The following is a 12,394-nucleotide window of genomic DNA, read 5'->3' on the forward strand; positions in this document are numbered from 1 at the left end:
AAACCACACGAATAGTGTATGAAAATCTGGCAGTGCTGTGTCAAGTGTCGTATTTAATTAGTCTCTCCTACCATGCTATAAACACTCGCTTCTGTGAAAGTTATAATTTAACACAAGTGGAGGAGAGAAGATCGTTACCCAATCACCAACAACAAATAAGCTCACTAAGACAGGATTCTGCAGGTTTTTCTTCGATCTCAAAGCACGCAAGCCCCATTGATGCAATCAAATAGATGAATTCAAAACACGGTCAAAATTTTGGAAGTAAGATGAATTCAAAACACGGTCAAAATTTTAGGAAGAGTCTAAAAATGATGGATCACTAAAATAATACAACAGAACATCCATCAAGTAGTGAGATGAAGCATAATATATAAGCAGCAGAGACCACTTTGTATGAAATTTCGAATTCATGCGCAGGCCAATATGCACATATTCAAAATGCAGTCATGCACACATGGGAATTTTTCATTCTTTTTTTCTGTCAAGTCTTCAAAAAGAATGTAGAAGTCATGTTATTACCGAGCTCGTGAAAATAAAACATTGGCGTTCCCTGGAAACATACAAAGCAACGAGGTTGGGGAACAGGCATGATGACTACAGAGATATCCCTGATAACTATACGTGAAGTCTTGAGCAAACTCAATTGTTTCTTTTAAGGAAAAGGATATTTTTCCCACTTCCTCGTAACTCTAGAATGCAGAATGACATGGGCAGACAGTAACACCACTCATTTGCTTTCCTGTCCTTTAGACTACCAACACCACCACTTCTACCGCTCCTCTCATTGAAACCAAATCCAGTTGACTTGATTGGAATGCTGCCAATTCCAGGTGCAGTTACCATCTCCATTATAAGAGGAAAGGATTTTCTTACGTTATCGTAGTTAAAAGTACATGACACAAACTAACACGAGATGATGTGCTCATAAGATGTTCAATTTGGAAGTGCAGCCAGCATCTACCAAAATGCCAAATTATGCAAATTGTGGTTGGTTCCGTTTGATAGATGAAGAGATCTTTGTCCTCCATCACTTCCCATCTATGTTACCTTTACCCTTGTTTTGTGATGCCTTATTACGTTGTTATGAATATCTTTTATTTTTCAGAAATCATCTCAACCTAACTTAAAATTTATGTGGATTCATATTATTTTATGTTTAATTTTTATTAAATAAATAGAAATAGTAAGATTTGAATTCATAATTATTTGATTATTAAAATTTTAATATCATATCAAAAAATTATCTCAATTTAATAATTTAAATTATTAGATAAAATTTAAAAATATAATTTTTATTATTTTCTAATATGACCTAGCATAAAAATAGGTATAGGTTGCCGCATGTCATTATGCTTGGAAAAGTCCACTACTTCATTTTGAGTGCATTTGGGTTGATCAGATCCAATATGGTAGCAGCAGGCTTCTAAGATTTCAAGCAATACCTATTTTTAGGCTGGCACATTCACTCTAAAACTGTGGAGAGAACTGTAGTGTTTGAAACAAAATAGTCTTATAACAGAGGCGATCCAAATGAAAAATGAAAACATGGAAGTAGTGCACGGGGTTCCCTCGGGGCCTGTTTCAAAGGCTGTTTAGAAGTTCATATCTGCCAGCAGAGAAAGATAAGAAGTAATTTGTGCATCATCTTTCCGTAGTTTATGAGGGTAGTTGAAGACTACAGCAAGAACTGAGCAACGTATGGATCAGTCATCGTTCATACGTTGGAATGTCTAGAATGATAAGAACACAAAACAACCTCCTCTTCAATTGTTGTGCAAGATTAACTCGGGTAGATGATCTTCGATGCAGAAGGTTCGATTCCGTTATCATATACCACAATTGTGAGCAATGCTCACAATCGAATTTCAAAAGGTTCTTGCTTTGACCAAATTGTTGTGAGCAATGCAAAAGGTTTTTTCCTCGGTTGTAAGAATTTCCACACCAACATCATGGGTTCTCACTCTTTTTACTCTTAAGTTTCTCCGCTGATTGAAGCAAAGACACTACAACTCTGTTACCCAACCACGAGACAGTTAGAATTAGAAGCTAGCCCCAGAACTTTATTCTAACCACCAGAAAAGAGAGAATCCATGTGATGTGAACTCACAATGCATATGTCTCCGCAGAAGCTTAGTGAAAACTGAAACTAAGAACACCATTAACTATAATACTGCAAATTATCCACGTAAATATCATTGGGCGAGGGGGAGTGTTTCTCCTACTTTTGGGGTCAGGTTCTTGCTTTGACCAAATTTCTCCACTGGTTGAAGCAAAATGCACCTGTACTGAGATTTTACCCCGATTACTAAAACAAGGGAAACCCAACTCATATAAACTGACAATGTATATTACTCCGCAGATGTTCGGGATAACATAGAGCTAACCATTCTATAAATACCATTAGCTACCTAGCACAAGAAGAAAGAACTGATTTTGACAAATGAAATATGGGCCCTTCCAGTAAACCAATGCATTAATCTATCTCTTAGTTGTTTTAATTAATTTTAACTTTTTAAATCTATATTTTTAAAACTACAAATAAAAATGATATTTTAACATATTTTTTTTTAAATAGTGACCACTGCAATGCAAGACTGCTCCATCCCCCATTACAGTGCTATGTTATCTGTACCCTTAGAGACTTTTGCAGGTTGCTAATCGAGTTTGTGCCGCATCATGACCTTGGATTCAACTGTTAAAACCTCTAAATCTTAGATGCACATGTATGCATGTTAAGACGGGGTGTTGGACTTGACAGAAGAAAATGCAAAACCTAGCAAATAACATACGTATTCTTAAACTTCCTCGTACTTTATTGATCATTAGAAGTTTTATTTAAGCAACCTTAGCAAGTAACAAGCAGCTGCTTCTGTTATTTGTTACATATAGAATTAAAGAACATAAGAGAAACAAAGAAGATTTATGTCAATCCTCATGGACTTTAACGATTTCAAATTAGCATGTGTTTTATTAAATCTAAAACTCTTATCAATTTCACATCATCAGCGGCTTTCAAGGCATTAATTCAACACGGAGTAAGAATTACTACTACTCCATTAAAATAATTTTTATGTAATGAAGCTCCTTAGTTTGTATTTTCAAACTTTTTTTTCCCTTTCCTTTTTTTTTTAAAGATTTTACTTTCTTTTCTTTTGATTCTAGTTTTCAATGTTTTATTGATTTTAAATTTGGTATTGTAATATATTTTAGTTTGTTTTATACGAAGTTATAGCAATTTTAAATAAAAATCTCAGTATTTGACGATACTTAATTTTTACAAGTGCGTATTTTTATTATTATATCATTAAATAAAAATATAGAGTTTAACAAAAAAAAATTTCTAAACCCATTAAAGTTTATGATCCAAATTGTGTGTCTTGCGGGTTAAGACGTAAAGTTCAAGTTGATCCAACATGTTATTGTCTTAATATTAAAAAAAAAATGTGAACTTGAAATGTTTTTAAAATCAAACCATGCTTTTATTGGTTTCTCGGGTTGCTTTTAAACTTGTCAAATCAACTCAATCATGTAAAATCAACTTTTATAATAGGTTAATTTTAAACTGGACTAGTCAAGAAGTTGGGTCGAAAGACTTGAAAGATAACTTGGGTCAGGTTTGATAACTATGTCAAAGAGTTTCTTTCTATTAAAATTCCATCTCTTTTTTTCTCAATTTAATCATTTTTGTCTTTTTTTAATCAATTTTATTCTTTAATATTTTATTGATTTGTAATTGATATTAATAATTTATTTTAATTTATTTTTTATGAGATTATCATAACCTCAAACAAATATCCCTACATTTGATTGACCCGTAATTTTATATTTGATTTTATTTTTATCATATAATTTAGTGAAAAAATAACTAAAAAAATAAAATTATTAAGCTTAGTAGAGTTCATGATCTATGTTATGGGTTTAAGAAGTTAAGCTGTGAAACTTAAGCATATCTAATATTTTTTTAATATAAAAAATCATTTAGAAGGTTTTTTAAAATCAAATCATGTTTTTTTTATTATGGTTAAAATTATTTTTTGACCTATCAAGTTAATTAAGTTACATATTTTAATTTATTTTTTACGAGATTATCATAACCTCAAATAAATATCCTTACATTTGATTGACGCGTAATTTTATATTTGATTCTATTTTTATCATATAATTTAGTGAAAAAATAACTAAAAAAATAAAATTATTAAACTCAATAGAGTTCATGATCTATGTTATGGGCTTAAGAAGTTAAGCTGTGAAACTTGAGCATATCTAATATTTTTTTAATATAAAAAAATCATTTAGAAGGTTTTTTAAAATCAAATCATGTTTTTTTATTATGGTTAAAATTATTTTTTGACCTATTAAATTAATTAAGTTACATTAAATTAACTCTTTTATGATTTTATTTGGGACTTAGGCTAAATAAAAAGTCAAAAGATTTTTAAAACTTAATCATCAGATGAAGTAAGTTTAATGATAGTGTAAAAAAATTCTTTGTAATTTTAACAGTTTTTTAGGTTCAATTTATTTTAATATAACCTATAATGAAACGTTAGCTAAAAAACTAGTTAGTAACTAAAAGATAATATATTATTGAGTTAGTTTTACACGTTAAAATTAATCTCGTTTTCAGCATGTGGATTTTAGTGTTAATAAAAATCAGATCGACTTATTAACTAGGTTAAACTTAAAAAAAAAAAAATATTTGTTTTTAATGAAGATATTTTGGAAGCACTCCAACAACAAACGGCGGAATACACGTGAGCTTCTTGTTGCAATAATTAAAAAGAAAAGAAAAGAGAGAGGATAAATTTGTTTGCTCAAATCATGTTGATTTGAATAAATATAAAAGTAAAATTAATTATTAATTAGGAGTCAAATTAGGTCATAAATTAAGTTGATTATTAATCCAAATTAATATAAAATAAAAAAGTTAATATTATACTTTTAAAAATCAATTTAAAAGTCGAATCAAGACCGAGTAATCAAATTGCCCTTTGTAGTGTAATGGAAAAAACAGTAATTCCTTAAATTGACCTTTCCAGGAGAGAGAAGGCGAGGGCAAAGATGCTTTCAATTCAGCAACGGTAACATGTCGCCACCACGCCAGTTAATTGAAAATGGACCAAGGTATCCTCGGAGGAGCTCTCACCTCTCCATGGATGCGTTCGGTAATTATTATTAGGCGGGAAACTTCTGGATTCCGAATTTGCTTAGAGTGTGTCTAACACTGTTTCATCTAAATTTTTTTATAAAGAAATTTAGATTATTTTGATGTTGTATGTCAAAAATAAATCTTTTTTTAAATAAAAAATATTTGAAAAATCAATCAAAATCATTTTCAAACACCATCTTAAATCTACAAAATTGTAAAACGGCATCATCAATCTTGAGACTAACTGGAATTGCTAATGGTCAACAGGCCAAGAAAATAATTGAGACTTATCTGATAACTGCCTAAAAGACACGTCTGCATAATAATAATAATAACAGCAATTAAAATAGAAAAAATAAGACACAAATGCACAAGGCATGCTGTTCACTATCGCCATCAACTTCTACCTTACAGGCTGCTTACATTGTTATATCCTTATGGGTGTAAATCACCCCTTGATCAGCATTCACCACTTGTCCACAACCTCTGAGAATCCTGCATGAGCACAATATGAAGGTCAATATTACAACTATAAAATTTTGATAAAATAGTTACGAGCAACAAGTTCCTTCCAATCCTGGTTTTATCAATTTTTCTAGTAAATACTAAATTCCTCTGGCTCAAACATTATCAGAGAGCAAGCCGGGCAGACAGTCATGACTACCGAATACTGGCAACCATTCTAAACAGCGTAAAACAACCCTATGATGCTTATATAAAGGCAAATAATATATCAAGAGACAAGTTTGGGTATATTTTTTTATAAAAACCTTTTCAAGTCAAACTAAACACAAGAGCAGATTCTTACCATCTAGTAGTTAACAATCCTTCAACCCCAACAGGGCCTCGAGCATGAATCCTGCTTGTGCTTATTCCGACCTATTCAGCCAATAACAATCAACTACGACAAGTATGAAACCTCAAATGATGCTCAAAATAATTGTGAGTTGACACTTTACCTCTGCACCTAATCCAAATCGAGCCCCATCGCAGAATCTTGTGCTTGCATTATGAAAAACAGCAGCGCTGCAAATGACAATAACAAGAAACATCACTTGGCTGTCTGTTGTCATTAATGTGCTTTGCATATATGTAAGGAAAGATTGAGTCATCTTTAAAAAACTAAGATGAAAGTCTCATGTTGAATGTTGGAGTTCAGATGATCACAAAAACCCAAGCAAGGCTAAGGAACGGGAGGAAAAAAATACATTCTGTTAATAATTCTTGCCTGTCAACTTGACGTAGAAACACTTCAGCAACATCATGGTCGTCTGCTACTATACAATCAGTATGCGCACTGTCAACAAGGAAAAAAAAAAAAAAACAGTAAATCCACAAACTGTACATGTCTGTGTGTGCATGTTTATGTGGGGTAGGAAATGCCAACATCTTTATAGTAAGAAAAAAAGACATCGACATGCCTTCCATGTCGATGGATATGATCAATGGCGGCATGCTCATCATCAACAATTTCAACAGTGCAGGCCATAGAATTGTACTCGTGATGGAAAGTTTGGGCCTCTGGAATGTTCAATTCCTTGCATGCCCTTTGTCCACCAAATAAAGTAACGCCTGGAAAAGAAGCACCAATTATCAGATCCTTGATTAGTATGTCATGCCGAATAGTCTCAGGGGGAGTGGAAGTCTTAAGTTGCATGCAAGTTTTTGAAACCAAACACGTTGTTGAAGATCAATATTTAAGTAAATAGATGGAATACAAGGAGTGAACAATACTGACTGGGAATATAGCTTAAAATCAGCTGTAATGCCCTCATTTTTGGGAAAACATTTAAAGCCTTGGTTGTGACATCATATCAAGAAAACTTAATGAAAATTGAACTTTAAATCCACACAAATAAGAGCTGGTCTTATATTTTTTTTATACATTGTGAAGATCTAAGAACTGTTATATGGAACCAGGTAGATTTCCAAATTACCCAACTCCTATCAATTTAACTACCTTCCATGAATTTTTGCAATAAATCATTAATTTGCTACTGTAAAACAATATGCTATCGAATAGCTCATCATAAAATTGTAACATAACCATGATAAGTGGCTGCTATCATGGAATTCCTACCTTCAGTGCGAAGATCAGCAATAAGCTCATTGAGCCCACCACTACGCACCAAATCCTGATGCACAAGAAGTGTTTCCTGGATATAGAAAAATAAAAACGACCAAAAAACTTCCCAAGTCATGAACATGCAAAATAAATGTGCGAATGTTTATCCAGACTTGATAAAATAATCATGGAAAATGTCAGAACTTCCCAAGTCATGAACATGCAAAATAGATGTGCGAATGTTTATCCAGACTCGATAAAATAATCATGGAAATAAAGTTGAAATGGACACTAATAATGAATAGAAAATATAGATGAATACACATACCATTGCGTTGCAAGCTGCTGGATAATCTACTTTGGCATCCAAGACAACTCGCTTTGCCATTTCAATGTCAGCAGACTTATCGACATAGACATGACAAATGCCATCTGAGTAACAAAGGGAACCACTTTAATAAGAAATCTAGAAATATTATGAGAACAGAGTAGGAACTGAACTGTATAATCCAATTATCTGTCTCACCAGCATGACCAAGAACAGGAATTTTAGTGGATGACTTGATTTTAGAAACAAGTTTACTGCTGCCTCTTGGGATCACAAGATCGATAACATCATCAAGCTGAAGCAAAAAAATAATAAGTCTAACTTCTGTTTTTAAGACCATCATTCTTAAACACTGTTTTGCTGGTCAGGCATCTTTTAAGATCTACACACCTTAAGCAGATCAGGAATTGCATCTCTTGAAGTCACTAGCCCAATAAGTTTTCCACCAACAGTGTCTGGGACGGCTGTAGTGATTACCTACATAATTAGAAGGGACGAGAAAAATACAGACATAATTTTATTGACAGTCTTACATCTGAAATACCATCACAATCAAGTAACATTCATAAATATCTGTATTTAAAGACCCAAACCTTGTGCAAAATTGCATTTGACCTCTTGGCCTCCTTTCCTCCTTTCAAGAGGAGTCCATTCCCACTTCGGATTGCCAATGAAGCTATCTACTCGGCCATGTAAAAAAAGGATGACAACAAACACTTAAACAGGATATGGGATTTACATACTAGACCACAAAAATAAAGAGTCTGTGTCTAATTTGAAAGAACAAGGACCTTATGAATGTTAAAATCCAAGAAACACATTGAAAATTGAAACAAATTTTCACAATTAGTCCATGCCACCCAAATAATACCAAGGCAGATTCTCAGGTCCATGACCTACTGCCTTGTGGGCTCAGGATAAAAAAAAGAGAGAAGAGAAGAGAAAAGAGAAAAGACTTTGAAAGACAGCCAGTAACTTAATATTTCATATCCCGGTAAACCCATTCATTCATTAAAAACAAAAACAGGCACAAAAGCAGATATTTAAAGTAAGAGGCAACCATAACCTAGTGCTAGACTATGTTTTTATCCTGCCTTGACAACAATACTGAAATATCAGTCTTAAATTACCTGCACTAGAGCATCTGGTCGAGACTCGAAAATAATTAGGAGAACACCTAAAGGAGATGAGGTTTTCTCCAGGATGAGTCCATCTGCCAGCTGAAGACATGAAAGTCTTTAGAAACGTCACAAATCATCCATTCCAGAGCCATAAGTCCAGCAATAAGTATATTTCTACTAAAATACTTTAATTCATGATTCTGAATTGCACATCTCATTAATTCTTATTAAATGGTCGAGGTGGTCTCCTTTTTAGCTGCATGCATTACATCTTAACATGTATAGCACAAACATCAAATTATTTTATCTATACCACCGGTGTACCAAATGAATGGAAATCCTTAAAATCAGGTAGCAGCAAGGAACAAACACATGTAAAACACACTTTCCTTACCTCAATTTTCTTCAAAATACAACCAATTGGGTCGTCCATGTTAGCAAGCACACGAATAGAGTTTGCAAGACTCTTAATCTGTCAAGGTCAGTGTATTTTTATTTAGACACAAGAAATATAAGAGGAGACCATTCAATAAAACAAGGACATAAAAACAATCAAATCATTATGCTAGATGGCAAATTAAACTGGAAAGAAACCAGAAGGTGGAAAATGGCAACAAGAAAAATTAAATGTATAAAAAATAGAGCTCTCTTGCCTTCCCAGGCTTTAAAGCCAGCCGAGATATCAAAGATTTCTCCAATCCAGCCTCTTGTGCAGCAACAACATCAGCTTCATTCTCAATGTTGATCAGTTTTTCATTGGCTTCTAGGGCATCAGCTACGTCCAGCAAAATCTTTTTCCTATCTTGTGAAGACAAGGCCTACAGAACAAGTTTCTACCAAGTTATTGTGTTGTTAAGACAAAAAGAAGGCACACCTGTGTGCTACTTCCATTTGTGAATAAAAAACGTGTATAATAGCATAAACATTTTAAACTATTATCAATGTCATCATACCTGGAGCCTTCTGGAACTTTCCCTTGCTGCAACTGCCATCTCACGTCCACCAACTTCTTTATCTAGGGCCCACAAATGTGCATCTTGATGAAAGAGGGTGCCAACACGCTCTCCTTGAAGGACTTTAATTATGTTTTCAGGTGCATACCCACTTCAAAAGAGAAAAAGAAATAATTTCACACTAAGGGGAAAAGAAAACTAGTTCAAACCAGTAGTACCACACATGTAGGAAGCTCAAACTTTGGATTCAGAAAGATAACTCTACCAACTCCCCAAGTAAAACATTCATTACCATTCAATTTTTCAAGGAAGCTAAGAAACGAGGGTTGATTTCCTCTTGCCCCATCCATTCTCCTAGGGGCACCCACCCAATGTGATGGGGAGCAAAAATAAGCAGCAGTTTTGCAACAGCATAAACTTTTTAAGATAATGTCGGGTATGAAACTCCTGTACAAATGTATTCTTTATTTTATGCTAAGACTTTGTTTTATGCTTACAGGAGGACATATTTTTAATTGCGACAAGGTGGCCATGTACTTTTAATTAGTTATTTTGTCTAAGAGAACCAATTTTTTAATGTATATTATATTTATGATCCATGAGAATGTAGCATTGGATTAAAAGTTTACCTGGTTATAACAACAGGGATGCCAGCATAAGCTGCATTGACAGCAGCTTTTACTTTGGCAGTCATGCCCCCTCGACCCACCCTAGACTTGTCTCCAAAAGTAATTTCACTCTGATGTATTTCCTTAATGTATGTGTGAATAAGCTTTGAACGCGGGTCACTTGGAGGGCCACTGTAAAGACCTTCTACGTCACTCAGCAGAACAAGAAGATCAGCTTTTAACTCCAGAGCCAGCAAAGCTGCTAAACTGTCATTATCCCAAAATATTCCAGAAGAATCCTGCAGTGGTAGCCCATGATCAGAACTGTAAAATGAATGGATACAAACTCCATCTCACATACCTCATATGGAGCTTTCCTAGTACTGACTGCATCATTCTCATTAAATATAGGGATAACCCTCAAAGCTAACAGTGATTGCACTGTCTCATCCAGTTGCTTTCTAAAATCTTTATTCTTGAAATCCCTATCGGTCACAAGAAGCTGTGCTGATGTTACATCCAGCTGCACCCAAAAAAAAGCTGTGCTGATGTTACATCCAGCTGCACCAAAAAAGAGAGAGAGAGAGTACAACATTACGTTTCGAAATAAACCAAGAAGGGAAATGGGGGAAAACAAATGCACATTAGAAATGGTTATGAGTTATGAATAAGTGCCCTTGAAAAAGATAGAGACATCTATAGATGCTCAGGAAGACAAGAAACTGGTCAAGATTTTAATTCAGGTGCGAAAACGATAAACACAGCTATTATCTAAAGTACCTGACTGAACAATGTATCATATAGAGCCATGAGACTGTTTTGTCCAACAGCTGCACAGGCCTTCCCATCTAGATCGACTTGTGGTTTTTGGAGATCAGAGAAACTGCAGCACACATGAAATCATTAAAATATATACAAATGCCAGTTCAACTAGCTTTAAAAAAAATAATAAAATAAATAAAATTAAAGAAGAAGAACAAAGCAAGAGAAAACTTTCAGTGTAAAATCAGCTTTTGCATTACAGTTGGGTAAATGGCATGGCTTCTCTTTCCCCACTAAAAATTGGCAGCAATTACATCACTGAGTCCAAAACTATAACATCACCGCAATTATGAACTGATTACATGCATAAACAGTTTCTCGCATCATCACCGGGAGTGATTCCAGACATGTATGAAACCAACAATCCCCCGCATCCAAATAAAAAAAATGTCGACAGAGTACTTAACCTGCTGTTGACGAATCTTCGATATTTAAGCCTTTGGCGACCAAGTCCAACAGCACCCGATGTCACCACGATAACTTCGTATCCGAGAGAACTCAAATCTTTAATCTGCATGAAAAACTCATTGCTATAAACCTTCATAAATTAAGCACATAAAAATATTATGATGAAATCATCACCTGTTCGCAAAGTGCCCCTAATCTTCCAAGGGCTAATCTTCCATCCGCTCGAGTTACAACAGCGGTCCCAACCTTCAGCAACCAAATCTCAAAATAAGCAAATAACGCAAACCTTTTGATAAAAAATGGAAACAACAATCACTAATCATACCAAACGAAGTCCGTTTAATTCTATTCGGTTAAGATTTTCATTTTTTAATGAAACATAATATAGTATCATTAAAAAAAAAACGAACAGATTAATTGAACATGAAATTGTCAGTCTTTACAGCTAAAAGAAAACGATGCATGGCATCTAGTCAAATATATAAAATCAAAGTGAACATCACATCTTAATCCAAAAACAAATCTAGATGATAACGATACAACTTCAGTTAATACAGAGACTAAGAAAGAGATAAGACAGGGGAAGGAAAAAAAAAAACCTTGATAATGAGACGCTTAACGTCATTGAAAAAAGCACGAGAACGATCCAGGTCGCTCATTTTCTGTTGAGAACTCAAACTCGGGCCGAGTCAGCTCAAAAGGAGATATTTATGAGGCGACTCGAGACAGAGAGAGAGAGAGAGAGATTGAAAGATGCTTCACTGGTGGCGATTTATGTAGGATCGAGGGGGCAAGTGAGATGGTTAAAAGGTCACATAAAAAGACAAAAACGTAGGATTCAGTTGTTTGTTTCGGCTCTTATACAGAGGAGGGCAGAAAGGGACTGCCCACCCCCCTCTTTTTATCGCGTTTGACTGAAAATGAGTGTAAATTGTGG

At 34.2% G+C, this 12,394-nt stretch overlaps 1 protein-coding gene across 2 annotated transcripts; it reads right to left on the reverse strand.

The window, feature by feature from the left end:
* Positions 1–5,375: 5,375 nt before the first annotated feature.
* LOC105133158 (delta-1-pyrroline-5-carboxylate synthase-like) lies at positions 5,376–12,317 on the reverse strand. 2 transcript variants are annotated; one of them, XR_843747.1, is made up of 21 exons: positions 12,057–12,317; positions 11,632–11,703; positions 11,457–11,560; positions 11,008–11,110; positions 10,589–10,750; positions 10,249–10,526; positions 9,620–9,770; positions 9,320–9,484; positions 9,061–9,138; positions 8,676–8,765; positions 8,139–8,225; positions 7,936–8,022; positions 7,744–7,840; positions 7,546–7,649; positions 7,233–7,308; positions 6,574–6,724; positions 6,381–6,449; positions 6,112–6,178; positions 5,961–6,031; positions 5,505–5,647; positions 5,376–5,470 (listed from the first exon to the last, which is right to left on the reverse strand). XR_843747.1 is itself a non-coding variant. In NM_001304304.1 (20 exon segments), coding segments are annotated over 20 exon segments (2,148 nt in total). In that variant the 3' UTR covers position 5,571.
* Positions 12,318–12,394: the final 77 nt, after the last annotated feature.

The sequence above is a fragment of the Populus euphratica genome, unplaced genomic scaffold, assembly GCF_000495115.2.
Source record: "Populus euphratica unplaced genomic scaffold, PopEup_1.0 scaffold1.1, whole genome shotgun sequence".
Lineage (NCBI taxonomy): Eukaryota > Viridiplantae > Streptophyta > Magnoliopsida > Malpighiales > Salicaceae > Populus > Populus euphratica.